Source organism: Lemur catta, chromosome 5 (genome assembly GCF_020740605.2).
Source record: "Lemur catta isolate mLemCat1 chromosome 5, mLemCat1.pri, whole genome shotgun sequence".
Classification (NCBI taxonomy): domain Eukaryota; kingdom Metazoa; phylum Chordata; class Mammalia; order Primates; family Lemuridae; genus Lemur; species Lemur catta.
In genome coordinates this window covers 5,792,073-5,817,129 of record NC_059132.1, presented here as the reverse complement: position 1 = coordinate 5,817,129, position 25,057 = coordinate 5,792,073, and the positions used below count along the sequence as shown (strand labels likewise).

Here is a 25,057-nt window from a genome sequence, read left to right as displayed (position 1 = left end):
AAGAATGATTCCGACCTGGCCCTGTCTACCTCACAGGCTGCTGGTAGAAGAGAATAATGAATGAATAGATACTTGGGAAGTAAAAGTGCTAGTCAGCAATTGTAGTCGACAACCTGGAACACCACCACCCAGGTCCCACTTCAGGATCGAGGCACTTGTTCCCCAACTGCTGGGAGTTTTGGCTGCTGAGGGTTTTGGGTGGAGATAACGACCTGGACTCCTTGCCTCAATTTCTCGTCCTGACCAATCCTGCTTCCCTTACTCCTTATAGCTGTTGTTCCCAGGACTCACCAATAAAACTTCAGTACACAGATCTCAGTCTCAGAGTCTATTATTTCCTGGGGTACCCAACTTGTGACAACAATACTACAGTATTTTAAAACTAATTCATATATATTTGATTTAAATCGTACTGCAAAAAGCAAGTGACTTACTAGCCAGTTCTGGTACAAAAATCCACCATTGTAATGGAATCCTCCAGGTGACATAACAATGTCTAGAAGTGCTGGATTCCATTTGAATTGCTATCGTTATTCTGCCATGGGCACTTGGTTCAGCTGCTTATCACACTGAACTAACCAGGTCAAGGACATGGGTTTCACTCTAGGTAACTCCGTTGACACCTCCATTATAAGGCCACAAATTTTCCTTTGATTCTGGACAATGTCCTGCAAATGTGAGCTGTTAGTCAAAAGGTATTTATATGTGGGGGGAAAGGGGATTAGCTAGCATTAGTAATCTTTGGGACTGAAAGGCTTTTATCCTCACACACCACAGTACCACATTAGCCATGTGGATTTTCCTGTTGCTAAGTAACTCTATCCTCTGGGAAGGGGTTGAGGATGAACTCAATGCCAAATTCTGCCCTGGAGCAAACTATATTACAGGGGGTTCTGCTGGAGGATCCTACTATTTATGCAAATGTAAGACTCCACCTCTGACAGGAAATCGAGTGTGGCCTTCTGAAGCTCTTGCAGCTTCAGAGACATCTCTTCCTTGATGTCTAGACAACAGGATGGTGGCCGTTTACAAGACGACTTCCTCTCTTTTCCCACACAGGACTACATGGTCCTAAAGCAGGAACAGGTCCCTGGGGTGCAGGTGGGGGTTGATGCAGAGTGTCCTTCTCTCATTTCTTCCCCCATCCCATGGCGGGGAAACCAACAAACCAGCTCAGGCACACAGGTGCAGCCGGTCAAGGGGATAGGTTACTCAGCATCTTTCCTGCAGGGCTGGATGGGGCAGCATCTCAATCATATAGTGCACATGACAAACCTCAGTATCACCAGCAAGAATTCACTACAGTTCAACAAATATCTTGAAAAGTAAGTAGAGAAAACTGATTGAAACCTAAGGCTAGCCCTAAAGTAAGATGGTTTAGCAGACGAAGGATCACTGCAGGCCCTCTTGGCCTAGTTCTGGCTCACACTTTCCCCAAGCTAGGCTAGCACTACTAAATTCTACTCAAATCTGCTGAAAAATATTGTGCGACTCTTTTCCTCCTAGATTTGTGGATGTCTTCCTTTCTCTCCCCTTGGAACTTCTTTTTGTTTTGTTTTGGTTTTTTTAAAGACAGAGTCTCACTCTGTCGCTCTGGGTAGAGTGCAGTGGCATCATCATAGCTCACTGCAACCTCTAACTTCTGGGCTCAAGAGATCCTCCTGCCTCGGCCTCCCGAGTAGCTGGGACTACAAGTATGCACGATGACACCCAGCTAATGTTTACATTTTTAGTAAAGATGGAGTCTTGCTCTTGTTCAGGCTGATCTCAAACTCCTGACCTCAAGGAATCCTCCTGCTTCGGCCTCCCAAAGTGCCAGGATTACAGGCATCAGTCACCATGCCCGAGCCCCCAACCTCATTTTATAAGTGAAGAGACTGAGGTCAAAAGGAAAAGGAAAAATTAGTTGGTCAGGATCACACAAAAATTTATGGCAAAACCTCAACTATAACCTCTATCTAACTTCTAGGCCAGTGCTTTTTCCACTGAAAGGCCTTGTTCTCTCAGAGTTCTGCGAGCATGATGTCAGTGAAGCCAGGGCCATGACTGCAGGGAAAGGCTGGAAGTGCACACTATCTGGGGCTCTGACACTTCCAGTTTGTGTCCAGGACTATACATCTCCACAACTTCCCTCCCCTCCCAACTGCCTAAGTCGCTGCTGGTTGATATCATAATTGATTTGGTCTTCTTGGATAAGGTCTCAGTGAAATCCAGGTAATTTTTTGTTTGGGGATGAACATGATCATTTTTCCCTTTTATAGATACGATCTTTGGCCATTCCAACCCACCCACCAGCAGGCATGAGTCAGCGAGTGAGGACACTGTAGCCATGAAGAAAGAGTTGCTTTTATTCTTTGTTAGACTCCATGTAAACTGGGATGCGGAACAGCAGGAATATTTTCTTATTTCCTTTTTACTGTTAGAGCCTGGTCCTTCAGAAAAGATAGGAACCGCTGGGCGCAGTGGCTCACGCCTGTGATCCCAGCTACTCGGGAGGCTGAGGCAGGAGGATGGCTTGAGCCCAGGAGTTTGAGGTTGCTGTGAGCTAGGCTGAGGCCACGGCACTCTAGTCCGGGTAACAGAGTGAGACTCTGTCTCAAAAAAAAAAAAAAGAAAGAAAGAAAGAAAGAAAAGAAAGGAACAGGTTAAGGAAACCAGAGAGAAGAAAATGTGTCAGAGAGGCGCTTGAGTAGTATGGATTGGAGAAAGGACAAGAGCAGCAAAGACAAGGGCTCTTATACCGGCCCCAGTACCTGTCCTTTTCTTCTCTACACCTGACTCCTAGTGGTCCCTCTGATGATGCAGTGCCTGAGGACCTGGGGGAGGAGAGGCAAACCCAGACTGTCCTTTAACCTGATAAATCTTGGCTCTCAAGCTTCCCAGGGCTGGGGGTGGCATCCCCCAAACCCATTTCTGAATCTCCAGGGCCTAGCCTTGACTTTGCACAGAATAGGCTTTAGCGTATGTTTTAAAAGGACATACCTGGCAGGGCGCGGTGGCTCATGCCTGTAATCCTAGCACTCTGGGAGGACGAGGTGGGAGGATTGTTCGAGGTCAGGAGTTCGAGACCAGCCTGAGCAAGAGCGAGACCCCGTCTCTACTAAAAATAGAAAGAAATGATCTGGACAGCTAAAAATATATATAGAAAAAAATTAGCCGGGCATGGTGGCACATGCCTGTAGTCCCAGCTACTTGGGAGGCTGAGGCAGGAGGATCGCTTGAGCCCAGGAGTTTGAGGTTGCTGTGAGCTAGGCTGACGCCATGGCACTCTAGCCCGGGCAACAGAGCGAGACTCTGTCTCAAAAATAAATAAATAAATAAATAAATAAATAAATAAATAAATAAATAAATAAATAAATAAATAAATAAATAAATAAATAAATAAAAATACAAAAATAAAAGGACATACCTGAGGCGAATAATGGTCATACTGTCATCTTCTACCCTATACTTTGCGAAGTCCTTCCGAGGCAGGACTTCAGTCGCTCCTCGCTGGATGTCCGCAAGGTCCGGGGCCGAAGCCACTATCCCTCCTCTATAGATGAGGAAAAGCCGATAGCCGCGTAGCAGTCATCTCGCAGCACTAAACCTCCCCAAGCCGCCCGGCCAAAGGTCGAGCCCCTTTGCATCTCTGCATCCCCGACGGGCTCTTGCGCAGAGCCTGCCGGGAGTTGTAGTCCAGTGCCCTGGCAGCCCGTATGGACTGGACTACAATGACCAGCGTGCCCCGCGCTCCGCGCCCCCTTCTCTTTCAGCCTTGGGCGCCGGGGAGGCTCAGTGGACCTGCTGACTGGGAACAGATATGGCGGCGACTCTGGGCAGCGGGGAGCGCTGGACCGAAGGTACCAGGTCCTGGCCGGACGGTGGGACAGGGCGGCGTTCGGGAGAGAGCAGGGATGGGGCCCCTGAAGGAGCATAAGAGCTGAGATCGTGGGCCTGAGGTGAAAGATGGAGGCCTGTGAGAAGATGCTGAATCTGAGCAGGATTCGGATGGGGTGGGGGACCGCCCAGGGCAGGGGCCGGGATCCGGAAACCGGGAAACTGAGGACCTGGACAGGAGCCCAGAAACACCGGTGATGACTTGTTGCCTCCGGCCCCCAGCCCCAGCCCCGACCGCTCCCGTGCCCCGCCCAGGGCCCGCAGCTGTCAGGCCCTGCCCGTGCCAGGGTGACTGGAGGGCCCGCGGACGCTGCCATCTCGATTGCTTACCTGCCCCTTATCCTCCCCCTAACTGGGCCACCGGACCTTCAGTCCTGGTTTGATCTTGTCCCTCCAGTCTGCATCAGGACCGATAGGCCGGCCTTTTCCATCCTACAGTTAGGCAAAAAGTGTTGATCCAGTGCATATTACGTATTCCGCATTATGCTGATCCTGCAGCGGGGATTTGACTGACACGGGCCCCTGAGCTTACAGAACTCTCAGTCCACTGAGAGAGATTGATAGGTAAACAGCCAATTACAAAACAGGGGCTAATAAGTCCTGGGCTACACAGCAAGGTCGGAGATTTGGGGAGCACACAGACAAATCAACCAACACAGCCTTGGTGTCAAGGGAGGGTTCATGGAGAAAGTGTCATATATGGTGACATGAAGGATGCGTTAGACTTAGGCAGGCAGACTTAGAGGAATAGTGTCAAGGAGCAGTGGGTAATCACTGAGGGATGTTAAGCAGAAGAAAGATATTTTTATTCCTGCATGAGGTCCCTGATGAGAGGGGGGAAAAAAAGACAGATATTTTTAAAGCTTTGCCAGATCCTCCAGACAAGACATGAACCCTCTACCCTTTTTGATTGCATTGCTTATGATCCTCTTCACAGTCTGCGGGGGTTAGGATTTATTGAATCCTCTCCCATTAAACTGTAAGCTCTTTGTGGTCAGGAGTAGGTCTTACCCGTACATCCCCCTGATCTATCTAGCCAAGTGTCTTGGTACATATTAGTTCTATAAGTGTTAGTTTAAAAGCATTGAACTCCTCTCTACTTTAAATCTTGGGGGTGGGAAACATTGCAACAAGAAATATTATTTTATGAGCAGTGTCACTTTGACTATGGACCACAGAGAAATAGGTTTCTGTGTATGCTGCACGAAAGGCAGGCTATTGGGCAGAGGCTTCTTGAGCCCCTTTTCTGGCTCTGAGTCAAGATTTTTTGCAGACTGGCTGCTGTAGGTATGGTGGACATTATTGTGCTTTATGTTTCTGGCATTTATAAGTTTTTCCTGGTTGCTTCCTATACTTTCTGTATTGTTTTCTCAGGGAAGATGTTGGTTTGGATGCCTTTTGTTTTTTGAGACAGAATCTCACTCTGTAGCCCAGGCTAGAATGTAGTGGCATGATCACAGCTCACTGTAACTCCAAACTCCTGGGCTCAAGCAATCCTCCTGCCTCATGCCTCCTACCTCCTGCCTCTTACCTTAGCCTCCTGAGTAACTAGGATGACAGGTGTGTGCCTGTAAAAAAAAATTTTTTTTTTGAGACAGGGTCTCACTCTATAGCCCAGGCTAGAGTGCAGTAATGTGATCATAGCTCACTGCAACCTCAAACTCAGGGGCTCAAGCCATTATCCTGCTTCAGCCTCCCAAGTAGCTGGGACTACAGGTGTGTGCCACCACACTCAGCTAATTTTTAAATTGTTTGTAGAGATGGGGTCTTGCTGTGTTGCTCAGGCTGGTCTTGAACTCCTGGCCTCAAGTGATCCTCCTGCGTCAGCCTCCAAAAATGCTGGGATTATAGGCATGAGCCACCGGCCTGTTTAGATGCTTAAAAGTCAGCATGACATCATTAGCCTGGTCCTCACTTCTCATGCTTACAAACAGCCTCCCAGAGAGTTAAGGCAGGTAGCAAAGTTGATTTGCAGGGACAGATGGAGGCCTAATGGAGGGGCTATTGCTTTGCAGCTTACATTGATGCAGTTAGAAGAAACAAATACCCGGAAGACAGACCTCCTGAGAGTCATGACTCCTGTGGTTGCTGTAACTGCAGGAAGGCAAAAAAGGAAAAGAAGTCTGAAAATGAGCGGAATCAGACCCGACAGGGTGAGGGAAACTCTACTTACAGCGAGGAACAGCTGCTTGGAGTACAAAGGTGAGCATGCGGTGGGATTAAATGAATGATTTTATATAAAGTGCTTAGAAGAGTGCCTGGCACAGAGGATGTGCTATGTAAGTATTGAGTGTTATTATTATTATTATTGAAGCACTGTAGCTTCTTGACCTCAGAGGGAAGACTAGGTAGAAGGGGGAAATTAGGGTATAATGTGAGCTGACTGCCTTGCTTCTACTTTAAGAGAGGCAGGAGAATCCAACTAGATTAACATACATCTATAAAACATTCTACCAACAATAGAATACACAATCTTTTCAAGGATAGTGTAATATTCTCTAGGATAGACCATATCTTAGGCCATAAAACAAGCCTCAATAATGTTAAAAAGATTGAAGTCATATAATGTATGTTCTCTGAAATAAATAACAGAAGGAAATGTGGGAAATTCATAAATACGTGGAAATTAAACCACAAATTCCTAAAAAGCAAATAGGTCACAGAAGAAATCAGAAGGAAAAGTGGAAAATGCTTTGAGATGAATGAAAATGAAAATATAACGTATCAAAACATATGGGATACAGCTAAAGCAGTGCTTAGAAGAAAATTTATATCTGTAAATGCTTGTTTTTTAAAAAAGAGTCCAAGTCAATAATCTAATTCTCTACCTTAAGAAACTAGAAAAAGCAGAGCAAACTAAACCCAAGTAAGCACAATAAAGGAATGATATAGAGTGGAAATAAATAAAATAGAGGCTAGAAAAACAACAAAAGAGAAAGCCAACAAAGCCATAAGTTGGTTCTTTGAAAATGTCAACAAAATTGACAAACCTTTAGCTGCTAGACTGACCAAAAAAAAAAAAAAAAAGAGAGAGAGAGAGAGAGAGAAGACTCAAATAACTAAATTCAGGAATGAAAGAGGGTTTATCACTACCAATCTTAACAAAAATAATAAGGATTATAAGAACATACTATGTATGCCAACAAATTAGATAACCTACATGAAATGGACAAATTCCTAGAAAGATAAAAATTACTGAAACTCATTCAAGAAAGGATAAAAACTCCAAGTAGACCTACAACAAATAAGGAGATTGAATTAATAATCAAAAAATTTCCCATGAAGAAAAGCCAACTGCCCAGCTGATTTCACTGATGAATTCTACCAAATGTTTGAAGAATCATTAACACTAATCCTTCATAAACTTTTACAGAAATATACAAGTGAAGGGAACACTTCCCAACTTACTCTATGAGGCAAGTATTACCCTATAACCAAAACCAGACAAAGATATCACAAGTAAACTAAACTACCAACCAATATCCTGTATGAGCCGGGCGCGGTGGCTCACGCCTGTAATCCTAGCACTTTGGAAGGCCGAGGCGGGTGGATCGTTTGAGCTCAGGAGTTCAAGACCAGCCTGAGCAAGAGCGAGACCCCGTCTCTACTAAAAATAGAAAGAAATTACCTGGACAACTAAAAATATATAGAAAAAATTAGCTGGGCATGGTGGCGCATGGCTGTAATCCCAGCTACTCGGGAGGCTGAGGCAGGATTGCTTGAGCCCAGGAGTTTGAGGTTGCTGTGAGCTAGGCTGACACCACGGCACTCTAGCCCAGGCAACAAAGTGAGACTCTGTCTCAAAAAAAAAAAAAAAAAATTCTATATGGATATAGTTTCTAAAATATTAGCAAATCAAATCCAGCAACATATAAAAAGTATTATACATCTTGGCTGGGCATCATGGCTCACCCCTGTAATCCTGGCACTTTGGGAGGCCAAGATGAGAGCTTGCTTCAGGCCCGGGGTTTGAAACCAGCCTGAGCAAGAGTGAGACTCCAACTCTGCAAAAAATAGAAAAATTAGCCGGGCATGGTGGTGTGTGTCTGTAGTCCCATCTACTCAGGAGGCAGAGGCAAGAGGATCCCTTGAGCCTAGGAGTTCGAGGCTACAGTGAACTGTGGTCGTGCCACTGCATGCTAGCCAAGGCAACAGAGTGAGACCTTGTCTCTAAAAAAAAAAAAAAAAAGTTTATCAAAACTTACATACACAATCACAGGCTGTACATGGCACCATTTGCAGTTGAGAGAAATGTAAACAAATGTAGAGATGCAGTATTAAATCATAACTGTGTAAAATTAACTGTAGTACATATTGTACTACTGTAATAATTTCATAGCCACTTCCTATTGTTATTGTACTGAGCTCAAGTGTTGTGAGTATCCACTTAAAACACCCTGTGATGCTAATCATCTCTGTGTGAGCAGTTTCTCTCTCGTAAATTGCATATTATAGTAAAAAGGGATCTCTCTCAGTTCTCAAGGATTTTTCATTGTGTTTAGTGCAATACTATAAACCTTGAATAACACCATGGGATCTATACGAAGTGCCACTAGTGATACTAAAGTGCTCTCAATAAGCAAAGTCAAGCCGTTACAAGAAAAAGTTGAATTCCTTGATATGTTCTGTACATTGAGGTCTGCAGCGTCAGTTGCCTGCCATTTCAAGATAAATGAATCCAGTGTGAGGACCATGTTTAAAAAAAGAAAAGGAAATTTGTGAAGCTGTCACTGTAGCTATGCCAGCAGATACAAAAACCTTACACTTTTTGCACAATACCTTTTTATCTTTTATTGAAAAGGGAGATTTTATGTGGGTGCAGAATTGCTGCAAGAAAGATATACCTGTAGACTCTAATATGATTTGATAAAAAACAAAGTCATTATACGACAACTTAAAGCAAAAGGAAGGTGAAGGATCTAAAGCTGGAGAATTGATTGCCAGCAGAGGATGGTTTCATAATTTTAGAAAGATGTTTGGCCTTAAAAATGTCAAAATAACAGGAAAAGCAGCTTTTGCCAACTAAGAGGCAGCAAACAAGTTCCCAGATGCAATTAAGAAAATCATTGAGGAGAAAAGATGTATGCATGAACAGGTTTTTGGTGCAACAAAAGTGCCCTATTCTTGAAAAAAGTGCCATAAAGGACATTTATTTGTAAGGTAGAAAAGCGAGCACCAGGAATTAAGGCAGGAAGAGATAGGCTAACTCTACTGTTTTGTGCAAATGCAGTCAGGTTTGTGATCAGGACTGCCCTTATCTATAAAGCTGCTAACCCCCGAGACTTTAAGGGAAAAGATTAATACAAGCTGCCAGTCTTTTGGTTGTACGACGAGGAGGCCTGGACAATAAGAACCCTTTTTCTGGATTGGTTCTATCAATGCTTTGTCCCTAAAGTCAGGAATTACCTTGCCAGTAAAGGACTGCCTTTTAAAGTTCTTTCAATATTGGAGAGTGGCCACCCAGAACCCCATGAGTTAAACACTGAAGGCGTCAAAGTGGTCTACTTGCCCATAAACACGTCTTTACTCTAATTCAGCTTCTTGATCAGAGGGTCATAAAGATCTTTAAGGCTCATTACACGTGGTACTCTATGGAAAGCATTGTCAAAGCTATGGCAGAGAACTCCAACAGACAGAACATTATGAAAGCGTGGAAGGATTACACCTTTGAAGATGCCTTTGTTTTATATATATACACTTTTTAAAAAACTTTTTAAAAAATACAGCCATAGGCTGGGCACAGTGGCTCACACCTGTAATTCTAGCACTCTGGAAGGCCGAGGCGGGTGAATCACTTGAGTTCAGGAGTTCAATACCAGCCTGAGCAAGAGCGAGACCCCATCTCTACTAAAAATAGAAAGAAATTAGTGGGCCAACTAAAAATATATAGAAAAAATTAGCCGGGCATGGTGGCGCACGCCTGTAGTCCTAGCTACTTGGGAAGCTGAGGCAGAAGGATTGCTTGAGCCCAGGAGTTTGAGGTTGCTGTGAGCTAGGCTGACGCCATGGCACTCTAGCCTGGGCAACAGAGTGAGACTCTCTCTCAAAAAAAAAAAAAAAAAAAAAAAGATCGCCATAAAGAAAAAGAAAGAGAGAAAAATATAAACAAACGGGGTGATTAACTGTTTCTTTTAGCTTTGCTGTCCTGTGGTTCATTTCTCGGGATCTTAGCCTGAACCTTGATGTAAGGATTAGCATGCCTGTTCTACTCACTTCCAAGCATATAGGAAGAGTAAAATAGTAGATGTAAAAGTACTTGGAAAGGCATTAAGCTCTGGGTGGGAGGAAGACATTGTTAATGAATTTGAGTGTTTCATTAACGTGTTCACTAATTTTCTTGTAGGTTTGTTTTGGGTTTCATAGATTAGCATGAGGATTGATGTATTATTTTCCCCTCCACTTTGCAAAATAATACCTTGTAGTTATACAAAAGGGGGCTTTGTATAATAGACATATGTGTTTCTGATTTTTTTTTTAGGATTAAGAAATGCAGAAATTACTATGAAATTCTAGGTGTTTCTCGAAATGCCAGTGATGAAGAGCTTAAGAAAGCTTACAGAAAACTTGCTCTGAAATTTCACCCTGACAAGAACTGTGCTCCTGGAGCAACAGATGCTTTCAAAGGTCTGATCCTGAACTTATGCTTAATGCTATGCATGTGATGGTTGGTCATAGGAAGTTGTTTTTAGCCTTCCCCTGCCACACCTCTTCAACAGTGAATATCAGTATGGCTCCTACTGGCCTTTATCCACTTACCTTAATTTCTTTTGGAAAAAAATATTTGGTTTCTTTGTAATACCTTTTGGAACCATTTATTCATTGATTTAGCAAATATTTATTGAAGACCTTTTTGAAGGTATTATTGAAGACCAGGTTCCAGGGTGAAAGAAACAGAGATGATGTCTCTTGTGGAACTTACCTGCTGATGGCTGCTTATGAGTAGGGCCTAATGCAGCATTCCCAAACTTCTTTGACCATGGAACTCTTTGGTCATGAAACCCCTATTATTAACATGTTTATCTGAAAAATCTGTGTATAAAGAATACAAATATAGATTATAGGCTGGGCACAGTGGCTCACACCTGTGATCCTAGCACTCTGGGAGGCCGAGGCGGGAGCTCGCTTGAGCTCAGAGTTCAAGACCAGCCTGAGCAAAAGTGAGACCCCGTCTCTACTAAAAATAAAAAAATTAGCTGGGTGTTGTGGCACACACCTATAGTCCCAGCTACTTGAGCCCAGAAGTTTAAAACTACAGTGAGCTATGATGATGCCATCGCACTCTACCCAGGGCAACAGAGTGAGACTCTGTCTCAAAAAAAATAAAAAAAGAATATAAATACAGTTATAGATCAAATCTTTTTTTCATTGATTTCCATGATGTTTTCAGAAATGTATTCTTAAAAAAATATTTTGAACCCAACACATGAATACAAGTTTTAAGAACTTTATCCACAGTGAAGTCATTTTCAGGCAAGAGGATCATCACTGGATGCTAAAACCAGTGAGTGGTAGGTTATTGTCACATGATCTCAAACTATCACCCCACAGAATAGTTATTGATTTACAAAGGGGAAAAATTCCTTTATAATGGAGATATCTGGCTGTCACCACTTTAACCAAGTGATCCAACTCAGTATCACCAATACTCGGAGAACATAACATTATGTGGTACAGCACCTATGTGGTATTCTTGCCAAAATGTTTGGCCTGAATCTAATAATGAGGAAATGATCAGAATATGAAACATTCTTCAAGAATACTGACCTGTTCTTCAAAAAATTCAATATAATGAAAAACAAAAAAGATAGGGACTGTCCTATTATTGATAGATTAGAAAAAAGTAAAAGACATAAAACCAAATGCAATACATGGATCTTACATGGATATATTGGATTTGATGGTATTAATTTTCTTAGCTTTAATAATAATATTGTGACCATATAGGAGAATGTCTCTCTTCTTAGGAGTTATATCTTGAAGTGTTTAGGGGTGAAATGTCAGAATATCTATAGCCTACTTTCAAATGGTTCAACAAAAGGAATTTGTAGTTACCACAGTATGCATAGTGTGACAGCGTGGCAAGGTGAAGGGTACACATGTGTTTATTGTACTATTTTTCAACTTTTCTGTAGGTTTGACATTTTTCAAAAGAAAAGGTAAAAAATGATGGATCTGAGAAATTTTTAAAAGTCAACATTCATCTCAGAGGACAATCTACCTTTGCTGATTTGCCATTGTAAATCTACTTCTCCCCACAATTTCTCCAAGGAAACAAGCAGATAACCCAAGCTCTCCTTACACCTTCATGAAAGGTTTCTCACAGACTAATGACATTTCTTTGGAAAATCTGTTAGATTTCAAGGAATGTGAATGTTTAAGCAAATTTGTTTAGGTTCCTTTGTTTGTTTTTTCAGCTTAGCTGTTTTATTGCTGTAAACATTTACCAATTCCCTAGGTAGAAGAATCATAATGACATGCTCTTTCTGACTGTGTTTCTGATAGTGTTGACTGAATTACAGGTAGGGGGTGGGATGTCTTAAAAGATTTTTTTTGAGGTTTCTATTGATTGGTGCTACTGAATTCATGTTTAAATGAAACTGGACAAAGTTTGCACATTTCTGCGTAGGGAGGAGAGGTGATGGTAGGCATATTTAATCTATTCAGTCTTTGATCCCTCACTGAGACATTGAAGATACATTTCTTAATTTCAAAAGATCATTTTCTAAAGTAAGCTTTGTTTTTAGCCTAGCAGGAGGGTTTTTACTAAGATTGTTTCAGGAGACAATTCAGGAAATTGTTTCTGACTTCAAATTAGAATACCACTACTTATGTGTGAATTGTTTCCAACTGTAAACTATTGCTCTCAAATGAAGTAAAAACACATTTTTGATGAATGAACAGTACTGGCCAGTTGGAGGGCTTTTCCCCAACATGTCTGACTTGTGGTAATTAGCAACCTGAATTGGGCCGGGGAGGAGGGGGGTCCTAGCTTCTAGGATAGCTGGGATCACTCAGGGACTGTTGATTGGGAGTTAATTCTCACTCAGCAGTAGTTCTTACTTCCTCTGATTCCAGTGTTGTTGTTTTTGGCTTATCAAACTAGAATATGGAAAACCTCAAGGACAAGCACTTTGGGGAACTTTCCAATCTGAGCACCTCTCCCTTGGGCCCCTGTGAAGTTGTCCAGCACTGATCAACTCTGGGCTTTTCATTGCCTCTGCTGTGATCACCTTCAGCTACAGCAGACTGTGTGCTCACGTGCTTCTTTTTATTGGTTGCAGCCATAGGAAATGCCTTTGCAGTCCTGAGCAATCCTGACAAGAGACTCCGCTATGATGAATATGGAGATGAGCAAATGACTTTCACTGCCCCTCGAGCCAGACCTTATAATTATTACAGAGACTTTGAAGCTGACATCACTCCAGAAGAGCTATTCAACGTCTTCTTTGGAGGACATTTTCCTACAGGTTAGTATCCCAAAATTATCATTCTTAAAAATATTTCTTCATTTATGGCTCTCAGCAAGCTCCTGTTTGAAGATACGAATAGAGGGACAGTGGTATGGTGAAACAGCAAGAATTTGGAATCAGTTGAACATGAATTTGAGGCAAGTCTCCAGCCTCCAGCTGTGCCTAAGTTTTACCAAATCATTTTAGTCTCTCTGACCCTGTTTTCTCACCAGAAAGATGGGGCTGATAATATTACCTACTTCACAGGGTCACTATGAGAATTAGGCATTTTTAAGCACTTTATAACAAGGAACAAAATTCCTATTATGATTATTACAAAACAGCAGTTATAAAGGTAAGAGTTAGAAAAGTAGCCCCCCAACAAGTTGGAAGTTGGGATAATTCAATGCCCAGGAAGTAAATTGAATTCTGTGAGTTGCTATTAACAGATCCCAGTGATATTGGGCATGGAAGCTGACATGGGCATGCCAGATAGGATTCATGACCAAAATGCTCTCCCTCTCTAGCCTTTCGGGGTTCTCTCACTTACTAGTTGCAAAGGACTATTTAAATGAAGTCAGCAGAGCTAAGCATATCTATCCCCAGCTGATTCACTTGGCTTACCTACTGTCTTATTTTTCTACTGGGTAAAATGGGCCGATCCTCTATCCTTAACAAACCTAACTGGGAACAAGGACCTTGAAAAAAGCAAGGAAGGAGTGTTTGCCGTATCCAGTGCTAAGTATTTTTTTTTCCTTTCCAGGAAATATTCATATGTTTTCAAATGTGACAGATGACATTCACTGTTACCACTGGCGGCACCGACATGAGAGGACACAGACACGGAAGGAAGAGGAAGAAGATAACCCTCAGGTGTCTAGGGAGGAGAGGAGAACAGCTGCCCATAAACAGTTGTACTAAGCCTACCTTTATGGTGTATGATCAGGTTTTAGAAGTTAAACTTGAGATGTGTTGCTAAAATGTGCTTTAGGAAAGCAGAGGCAACTGTCAGAAGAGCTGGATAATTGGCACAGATAGGCCAGAATGCTGTCTCTTCCCCGCTACCCATTCTTTGGTGGCTATCCCAGGATCTCAGTTTCCCTGTTGGGCTGTCTTGATCAAGGTTTTCTTTACTGCAGAAAATAAGAACCCCCTACAAAATATTCAGAACTAAAAGATGTTTAAGGTAAGGGATCAAGGGAGTCTTACGAAGCTCAAGGGCAAGAAGCATAGCTGGGCCTCAGATGGACAAGAACCAGGACCAGGGATGCTGTCAGTCTTCCAGGCAGCTGTGCTCTCCATGAATCTTTGGGGCCAGATTGTTTCCAGTTTTCCCATGATTCTTTGCCTATGGTTTGTTTTCTGTAAGCAGCCTGGCTTGTTCTACTTCTCCTTGCAAATGGTTAGTCCATAGTGCCTGAGAGTAGGACGTGTCCTTTCTAAAAGTGACACCCTTCACCCAGCAGTGAAGGGTGATGAATCTCAGCCCCAGATTCCTAGGAGAGAGGATGTGATTATCCCTGCAAGAGTCAGATGTTCCCCCAGTCCAGTCTGTGGCCAAGGCCACAGAGTTGCATAATCCTGACATGGCTCCTAGAGCCCCATCCCTGTGAGCGGTAGTCTGGACAGACTTACCTAGAGGTGTCTGCTTCATTAGTCTTAGAAAAGGGGGCTACAGGAGGATTACTGGGTGTCAGTCTAGGTTGTTGGTGGGCCTCCTTCAGCCTGCTTGCAGAGAGAATAACGGTTGTTTGATACAGGTTGAGTATCCCTTATCTGAAATGCTTGGAACCAGAAGTATTTTGAATTTTGGATTTGTTCAGATTTTGGAATATTTGTATTATACTTACTGGTTGAACATCCCTAATCTGAAAATCTAAAATTTGAAATGCTCCAAAATCTGAAACTTTTGAAGTGCTAACATGATACTCAAAGGAAATGCTAGAAGTATAGCCTTCCTAGAAAAGTCTTGGGCTTCGGGGACCCTCCTGTGCATGCACTGGTAATTTGTATTTTTTTAAGTGGGGGGAAACTATCTTTTTTAAATAAGCTTTTTGGTTTTTATTTTTAATTTTTTATTTTTTTTAAGAGACAGGCTCTTGCTCTGTCACCTAGGCTAGAGTGAGTGGCACAGTCTTAGTTTATAGCTCACTGTAACCTTGAATTCCTGGGTTCAAGCAATCTTCCCGCCTCAGCCACCTGAGTAGCTGGGACTACAGGCAGGCCACCATGCCTGGCTAATTTTTTTTATTTTTTGTAGCAGCGGGGTCTCACTATGTTGCTCTAGCTGGTCTTGAACTCCTGGCCTCAAGTGGTCCTCCCACCTTGGACTCCCAAAGCTCTGGGATTACAAGTGTGAACTACTGCACCGGACCCAAGCTTTATGTTAACAAAGAACACTTACAACAAATATTTTTTCTTTTTCAGACAACATATTCTGCATTTGTTCAGCTGCTTCCAGTTCTTGTGATTGTGATTATATCTGTCATTACTCAGCTGCTGGCTGCTAACCCTCCATATAGTCTATTCTATAAACCGTAAGTCAGATTTTTATAATCTTTCTCAGTAACAATCTGGAGAATGAAAGACTTGAAGGTTTTGCTGATACATTACTAACATTTCATTTCACCTTTTGCTGTAGAAACACTGATTTTATGTTTAAAGGAACAGCAAGGTAGTAATAGTAGAGATCCTAGTAAAAATACTGTAGGCAGCCTCATGTGCTCCTCAGGAGATGGATTATTTTGTTCTACAGTGACATCACCTGGTCAGCTGCAGAACAGCAATAACTGGTTTCTGAAGCATCAGTGGAATAACTTGAGGTTCATATTAAAACGTTATCATGCCATGGTAGAGTTAGAAAGGACCCTATTGAGATGTGATAGGATTACTGGACCCCTGTGGGCCTGGGAGCATAGTAACTGGAATTGAGTGATTCTTTTTTTTTGGAGACAGAGTCTCGCTCTGTTGCCCAGGTTGGAGTGCCGTGGCATCAGCCTAGCTCACAGCAACCTCAAACTCCTGGGCTCAAGCAATCCTTCTGCCTCAGCCTCCCGAGTAGCTGGGACTACAGGCATGTGCCACCATGCCCAGCTAATTTTTTCTATATATTTTTAGTTGTTCAGTTAATTTCTTTCTATTTTTTAGTAGAGACGGGGGTCTTGCTCTTGCTCAGGCTGGTCTCAAACTCCTGAGCTCAAATGATCCACCCGCCTCGGCCTCCCAGAGTGTTAGGATTACAGGCGTGAGCCACTGCACCGGGCCAAGTGATTCTTTTCCATTTAAAAATTTCAAGAAGGGGACATTTACTTACAATAAGGCTATATAGTCAGACTATAGTATCGCAGTTCTTTGCTGAAAATATAGAAATTAAGTGTGATGCTTGTTATTATATATAGATTAGAAACTCTGATGGGAATTTTTTTGTTTCTTCAATTATTTCAGTTGATTCATTTCTCAGAGTTTGGTTCCCAGACCAGCCATCCTCAGTATCAACTAACAACATGTTAGAAATGCAAATTCTTGGGCCCCCCCACCATATTTATTAAATCAGAAACTTTGGGGATGGGGACCAGAAATCTGAGTTTTAATAAGCCCTGCAGATAATTCTGGTCTACACTAAATTTGGAGAATCACTGGTTTTTTTTAAATAATAATGAGTAATAAGTTATTCATTATTATAGTTTTGTGGACAAAAACCTTTAAAAAGTCGAATCTATGGGATAATACATAGCAGGAAGAGTCTTTGTGGGTGATCACTATAGACTGAAGACTATCATTCTAGGTCAGTATCTTCCTTTTACAGAGAACAATACTGAGACTCAGGGAAAGGTATTGCCATCAAGTCACACTGGCCCGATTCCCTCTGTTTCCCATGTTTTTCCATATTGTACTTCAACTTCCTTTCTTGTCAGGCCAGTGGGGCAAGCAGGGACTTGCTCTGCTAATCCCTCCCCAGTGAGGTGGGAGCAATAATGGCCTGAGCTCTTAGACATTTGGCAAGATCCTTAAGTGGCGAGATCAAAGGAGAGGGCTGGGGAAAGGCCAAATATAGTTCCTTTAATATGGAATTTGTCCATTTTTAACAAAACCAGCTTGGATTTTGTACATTGCTGTCACATTGTTTTAACTTGAATTTGAGCTCCCCTCTATACTTCCTTATGGTTAGAATTTAGTCAACTCAGACCTCTTAATGTTTCTGAGCACCAGGTATCGTCAGATGTGTTGGACCCACAGAGAATTAGCCCTGAAGCATCACTGAAATCTTTTGTCTGAGTTTTTTGCAATCCTCACTTAGTAGCTATGTATGAAGTACTTTTTATTATATCCTAAAATTGGTTGTTAGGTTGATACAGGCTATCTAGTTTTTTGTAAATAGTTTGCTATAAAAATCAGTTCATTGAACCAGCATTTACAATAGCCTACTCTGTCAGGTACCATGCTAGGTCCTCCACAACATACAAATTGGTTTTTTTAAACATTCAGCATTCTACTTTTAGCATAGAAAGCAGTATAAGAGAGGTGAATCCTTTAAGAGAATAAACTGATTATGCTGAAGCTGGAATTAACAGTATGAACATGCTCCCGTAATCTCAATTATGATGATATTATACTTATAACTTTGCTAATAAGTATTAATAAGTGTTGGGTATGTTAGAAAAAGATATCTGCATCTGGCCTATGGAAAGGTGATTAGGACAATGATATCTGTGAGGCCATTGCTGAGAGTGATGTTGCCAAATATTACAAGCTCACCTGAGTCTCTCTCTCATTTCAGGGCCTTGGGCTATACCATTTCTAGAGAAACTCAGAATCTGCAGGTGCCTTACTTTGTGGACAAAAACTTTGACAGGGCCTACAGAGGAGCATCTCTGCGTGACCTGGAGAAGACAATAGAGAAGGATTACATCGATTACATCCAGACAAGCTGTTGGAAGGAGAAACAACAAAGTAAGATGCTATGAAAGAGTTTTAGCTGGTGGCCCTGATTCCCAGCATGAGGGGCATCTCCAGCTTCCTGACCCCTCCAGTCTCCTTGTTTGGGCTAATTTGTTTTGTTTTGTTTTCTTTTCATTTCTTGAGACAGGGTCTTACTCTGTTGCCTGGGCTAGATTGCAGTGGCATGATCATAGCTCACTGCAGCCTCAAACTCCCGGGCTCAAGTATCCTCCTACTTCAGCCTCCCAAGTAGCTGGGACTACAAGCATGTGCTACCACGCCTGGCTAATTTTTTCTATTTTTTGTAGAAACAGGGTGGGTCTCACTGTGTTGCTCAGGCTGGTCTTGAACTCTTGGCCTCAAGCGATCCTCCTACCTTAGCCTCCCAAAGTGCTAGGATTACAGGCGTGAGCCACTGTACCCAGCCCTGGGTTAACTTGTTTGTGTGAACAAAGTCAAAGGAGTGAGGCCCATTCAGGATACTACCAGAAAAGGCAGGGGGTGGGGAGTTTATTACAGGATACATGTGGCCAGGACTTAGAAATCTTAGGAACTTAAGCAGCACCAGTCACCTGTCTGCCTCTCTTTGGATCTCTTCTTCTTTCTGTCCATCTGCCCCACTCTCCTCTCCCTGCCAACTGCCTTCCTCCTGTTTGACATGGTTTACTGTGGTTGCTACCCTCCTTGTCACTCTCCCACATTCCCCAACCCTACCAGCCATTGGTCCCTTTCTACATCACAAGCCTTCCCTTTAAGTTCTTGGTGCTAGCTGGTTTGGTCCAAGTTTCCTAATTTCACATTCCCTGGAGGGAAATGTCATTGAGCCACCAAACTTTTTGAACCAGACCAAAGGTTTAGAGCTTCCTAGTATTGAGTCAGGTGTCCCCTACCCTCACCTTCAGTTGGCTGTGGCCACACAGAACAAAAGTGACCCCCTGGGTCTGCCGTTTCAGTAGGGGTGGGTGTGACAGGCCTTCCACCCTATTCTCCTCTCTGGAGACAGTGGGGGCGACAACATCTGCCACTGGTCTATAGCTCTAGCGAGTGTCACCAGGGAGTGCCAGCAGCACAGGTAGTCCTGTCTCTCAGTCAACAGTTTCACTTTTCTTTTTTTTGAGATAAAGTCTTGCTCTATTGCCCAGGCTAGAGTACAGTGGCCTCATCACAGCTCACTGCTACCTCAAACTCCCTCCTGGGCTCAAGTGTTCCTCCTGCCATGGCCTCCCAGAGTGCTAGGATTACAGGAGTGAGCCACCGTGCCCGGACCAGTTTCACTTTTTTTTTTTTTTTGAGACAGGGTCTCACCCTGTGGCCTGGGCTAGAGTGCAGTGGCATCATCATAGCTCACAGCAACCTCAAACTCCTGGGCTCAAGTGATCCTCTTGCCTCAGCCTCCCAAGTTGTTGGGACTATAGGTATGCGCTACCATGCCTGGCTAATTTTTCTATATTTTGTGGAGACAGGGTCTTGCTCTCGCTTTGGCTAGTCTCAGCCTCCTGGCCTTAAGCAATCCTTCCTCCTCGGCCTCTCAAAGCATTAGGATTACAGGCGTGAGCCACCGCGCTGGCCCCAGTTTCACTTTTGATCCCATTTGAATTACACACACACACACACACATCCCATTAGTAACTGTATCTTCTAAAATGGCCTTGGTGACTTTTTTTTTTTTTTGAGCCAAAGTCTTCCTCTGTTGCCCAGGCTAGAGTGCCATATCGTCACCCTAGCTCACAGCAACCTCAAACTCCTGGGCTCAAGTGATCCTTCTGCCTCAGCCTCCCGAGTAGCTGGGACTACAGGCATGCGCCACCATGCCCAGCTATATTTTTCTATGTATTTTTACTTGTCCAGCTAATTTCTTTCTTTTTTTTTTTTTTTTAAGTAGAGACAGGGTCTTGTTCTCGCTCAGGCTGGTCTTGAACTCCTGAGCTCAAATGATCCGCCCGCCTCTGCCTCCCAGAGTGCTAGGATTACAGGTGTGAGCCACCGCACTCCACCTTGGTTAATTTTTAAAAAGCAAATTCTAACTCATTTTTAAAATCTGATTACTGGTTATCATTAAACACCTAACAGTGAACTCTTTGGTCACAGTGCTGCTGAGCCCTGAATGAGCCCTCGTGTACTACCAACTCCACCCCCAAGTCAGCCTCTTCTTCCTCTGTATTCTGAAAGCACTTTGTTCACCCTCCTAACATAGTCCTGACCACACAGTATCAGAGTTCCACAGGTACATGTCAATCTTCCCTGCGGGACTGACGGCTCTCTGCAGACAAGAACCATGTCTTACTGATTTTGTGTCCCAGGTCCCGGGCAGTCCTTGCTTCAAAACAGATTCTTAGCAAATGTCTTTTGAAGAGAAGATTCTTAGGACTGGGAAACACTGAAAACGCTGAGGGTTATGAATAACAGGGCAGGGTTAGTGTCCTAACCCTAACCCTTAGGGACCTTGTCTGTCCCCTGTATGTCTGTAGGGCAAAGCCCTACTGCACTCTCAAGGTGCTTGAGGAGACTGGTGAGCAATGGCTCTGGGATATAAGAGGGAATTAAATAGGAGGAGGAAATTCCATTTTATTAAAAAAAACTGAGGGTTTAGGAAATACCCTATCCCATTGTTAAACTAGATTTTACAAGTTTCTAGAACCAGGAAGGAATTTTGGAACAGGATAAAGGCCTTAGACTAAAAGGGAGTGTATACACGGGTCCAAATCAGGCGAAAGCCACAGTGTATATCCTGAAATTTCCCATTGTTCTTGGCCCTGGGTGGGTCTTGTATTTGTTGCTTTCTGCAAAAACTAGATGAAAATCTGCATTTTACATTCTTCAGACATAGCCACCCCACCCCACACACACCCTACATCCTCCTTTGTGGCAATAAGGTGCTGGAACTATGCAAGGAGCTCATGGTAAGGACTGCACCGAAGGTGGCTTCTAAGCTTTCATTCCCGTCCCCCTGAGGCCTGGTTCAGAGCTTTGGCACTCTCCAGGTATAAATAAAAACCAGTGATTAAGCCTGTTGTATGTACCCACGAGTTCCAAATGGGGGTTATCAGCACACACCCCTTAAAAATCTATTTCTGGCATTTAAGTGCGGCGGCTATGTGGAGCCTCCACGCAACCCAAGTGCCATTTGAGAACAGGCAGCATCTGCCCTCCCAACCCAGCGACAAGTGCAGCCAACAGGGTTAAATATAGCACTTGGAGGTTGTAAAAATAAATCCACTTGAGAACAAAGTTCACTCTTGGCAAGATACCGAATGAAAACTGTTTTTAGCAAAGTTAGCCATTGACTTTTTAAATCTTCGGTTCATTTCTTTGCTCTGCTCTCCCTTAGAATGCTTAATTTGGGTGAATTTTTATGAGTAATCTCTTACTATGAACACTAATTGTCCTGTTTACTCCTTCACAGCTGCATCTAGATAATAAACCTGATGCCGGGCGAAGTGGCCATGCCACTCAGCTGAACTGGACAAAAGTGTAGGCAGGAACTGTCTCCTGGCCTAACCAAGCTGAGCTGAGATCCTGGCCCCTGCCTGGCAGAGGAACACTTCTTTCTGTGCCCTTTAGCAGGGTAACAGAGTGGGTAGAAGCTTAGGCTTGGAAATGGGGATAGAATTAACTTCCTTCTAGAGAGGTTCTATGGATTATAGAAGATGGTATGGCTATAACTCCTAGCACAGTGTCTGGCACGTGGTAAGTGCCTGATTCCTGGTGGAGTCCAGGCTTGGCTTGGCACTGCAGACTGGATGCAGCACTGTCTCTTGTCCTGCATCATGAGGGCAGTTGGGGTCTGTTGGAGTCTTCCAGCTCTCTAAACTCCAATCTAGGCTCTTATACAGGGTGTTTTTGGGAAAGGCCCTGGGACTTGCTTCTCTTGGCAATTTGCCTAAATCTCTTTACCTTTAAGGTTCATTGCTCTGTCCGTCTGTGACACTGTCATTCGGGGCAAGGGGAACGTCTTGCTAAGAAGAAAAAGTGTTCTTGTAATCCTGCCCCTCCTGAGGATTTTTTTTTTTTTAGTTACGTAGAAGTTATTGAATATTAACAGAACTTGTCAAAAGTGACATAGTCTTTGAGTTGACCCTTTGTTCATTGAAGGGTGAAAGGATTCACTGGGAGTTTGGAGAGAAGTTTCTCTAAGCATGGTAGTGTGGCTGTGGGACATGGTTCCTCAAAACACTGTCCCTGTGCAAGTTCATTCCTCTGAAGCAGGGTCTCTGACCTGGTTTCAGTGAGCTTTGTGAAAAGCAACACAATGTTTTGCGAAAAGCAGTTATCTTTCATCAACTTGTTATAGTGATCTTCAATGTATTAATAGAAAATATTAAGAATCACTAGCCCTTAATGTTTCCTGGAATGGGATTTCAGAGAATGAGGCATTTAGGAAAGTTCAGTAAACAAAAAATATAAAGAAATAATTTCAAGGAAAAGCAAAACAACAGAATCTGGTCTGTGGCTCCAGAGGACTAAAGGCACAGACTGATTTCGAGGAGGCCTCTTGAACAGGTTTCCTGCATGCCAAAGAAGCCCAAGATGTGAAGTTAGTGCCGAGCTCTGGGCAGGATGCAAGAGCAGAGAGCTATCGTTTAGGTGCACACGTGATCCTCCACGAAGCCCCATCACCTGCGAGGATGGCTGTGCCAAGGCAAGCCCCGGCTAGCCAGCATTCAGGCAACCTCGCCCAGGGGGGTAGAGCACATTGTTCTGGAGCCTGGGAGACCCACTGCTTGCCAAGCAACTGCTGGGCTAGAGCCCAGGCTCTGCAGCCCCATTGTAAAGGGAGGGTTTTCATGCATATCCATCCCTCACCCTGGAGTCCTACACTTAATCTGCACTTTGGGCCTTACTTGGTGTAAATAGAATCATTGTGAGCAGAAATGCCAGTGTTTTGTGTTGGTAGAAATGTATTCAGAAAGCAATGCCATTGTTCCCCTAGCTAAATATTAGTTCCTGTTTCCAGGCGGTTTGCTGATTAATCAGACAGGTACCTTTCATTCCACCACAAAAAACAAAATCTGTCAGCAAGATGATTAAGGGTGGATAGGCATATTTCAAAATGATTAAAATAGCATTTTCACAAGTCTGGTCCTTTAAACATTTCAGATGCCACATTCCTTGTCCAAACACGCCATCCTGCTAATATGCAGCATGTCTCTGAAGGTGCTTTTCAGGCATTTCTCCCTGAGAATGTCTCTGAAACATCACAAAAGAATAAAAATAGAGGCAGCCAAACCGCGGTTGAGTCAGGAAACACAGCAGAGATTATGTTCTGGTTAAAAATAGAATGACCTTCTCCACCATGAAGAGAAAAGGAAATTCATTTAGTCAAGGAGACAAAGGTCAGTGGATCCAGATGATTTCACTTTTAAAAGAGCCCAGCTGCCTTTGGTCTTTGAGTTGAGGACCCTACGTATGGGGAGGGAATGAAGAGAGCGGGCAGCAAGCTGGCCTCGTGTAGAAGCATCCCCACCAGAGGCAGGCTCTGCGTCAGCACCTGTGAGTTACGATGCAGTAACGCGGGGCAAAGAATGAAGCAGCTGTCTGTCTCAGATGACAGAAACAGGCGACTGGACTCCATTCTCTCCCAACTGCCATTGGAATACCCTTGGTAGGAAGGCCATGAAGAAGGCTCCTCTTACTGCACACGTGCAGGTTTCCTAAGTCTGGTGCCAAATGTTTTATTGATAAGGACTAAGACCAGTGCTTTTATAAGAGAGCACAGATACTGTAGGACTGCAGGATCACAGATGTCCTTTAATCCTCAGCACCTGGTCCAGTGCCTAAGACGTGTTTCCTGAATACATGAGTAAATGTTTCTTAACTTTAATTGAAAGATAAAGCATTAAATAAAGTAAAAGGAGCTTTGATTCCAGAAATATTGAAATGAAACAAAGGAGCTCCAGCTGTCTTGATGAATTGGTTACCTCTTTTATCTTTCAGAGTCGGAGTTGACAAATTTGGCAGGATTATACAGAGATGAACGATTGAAACAGAAAGCAGAGTCGCTGAAACTTGAAAACTGTGAAAAACTTTCCAAACTTACTGGCCTACGCAGAGGTGGCTGAGAGGATAACAGTCCTACACAGGGTTGGGGTTTTGCTACTTGGTATTATTTATGTTCCTAATTCCATTTTATAATACAAAATTAGGAAATGATGAACATTTTACTATTTGCTAACTTTGTTGGGCAGAGTTGGAGCGTGAGCACGGAGCCAGACTGGTCATCACAGACTTTTGCCTGGGGATTGGCTCCAGGGGCCAGGAACAGTTCTTCTAAGTTAAAGTAGTGGCAAAGCATTTGATTCAGTCTCTCTGTTTCACACCTACTCTGCCTCTGTGAATGTAGTTCAGGGCACCCCAGAGCAGATCCATGTTTTCTTCCTTCTTCCCTTCTTCAGTGAAGTCTTAATACCCAGGCATTCCTAGGCTTAGCCAAAGCAGCTTAATATTAGTTATTTACAATGCCTGCCAAGAATTATACCTTTCCCCTCATAGAGTCATCATCTCCCTCAGAATTCAGCCTTTGGAACATGTTCCTACTCAACTTTCCATTTTCTAAGAGAAATATGGAGAAACTTAAACTACTGTAGTCAATAGTTTTCTATTATCCCAATCTCTGTTCAGTAAGTAGCATTAGCAAACTGCCTGATGTGAGATTCTATCATTTCCTTAACCCTCTCTCCTTCAGAGGGTCCAGAAGTTAAAAACTATCAAGCTGTGAAACAGTTCAGTGGACAACTCAGCAGTGGGACGCAGGGGCCAGGGTGAAGCTAAAACTCAAGACTGAGTCTCCGCTC

General features: G+C 43.2%; 1 protein-coding gene across 1 annotated transcript; it reads left to right on the top strand.

Moving 5' to 3' along the window:
* The first annotated feature begins 3,722 nt into the window (after positions 1 to 3,722).
* On the top strand, positions 3,723 to 24,416 carry DNAJC18 (DnaJ heat shock protein family (Hsp40) member C18). The gene is made up of 8 exons (XM_045550940.1): positions 3,723 to 3,842; positions 5,895 to 6,081; positions 10,358 to 10,503; positions 13,161 to 13,346; positions 14,092 to 14,201; positions 15,756 to 15,865; positions 18,106 to 18,278; positions 24,201 to 24,416. The coding sequence occupies exons 1-8, from the start codon at positions 3,803 to 3,805 to the stop codon at positions 24,323 to 24,325; spliced, it is 1,077 nt and encodes a 358-aa protein (XP_045406896.1). The 5' UTR covers positions 3,723 to 3,802; the 3' UTR covers positions 24,326 to 24,416.
* The last annotated feature ends 641 nt before the right edge of the window (positions 24,417 to 25,057 follow it).

Coding starts and splice junctions, on each gene's coding strand:
- DNAJC18 (XM_045550940.1), top strand. CDS start 3,803: ATGGCGGCGACTCTGGGCAGCGGGGAGCGCTGGACCGAAG. Junction 14,202..15,755: donor AGGAAGAAGATAACCCTCAG/GTGTCTAGGGAG, acceptor TTTCTTTTTCAG/ACAACATATTCTGCATTTGT. Junction 15,866..18,105: donor TATAGTCTATTCTATAAACC/GTAAGTCAGATT, acceptor CTCTCATTTCAG/GGCCTTGGGCTATACCATTT.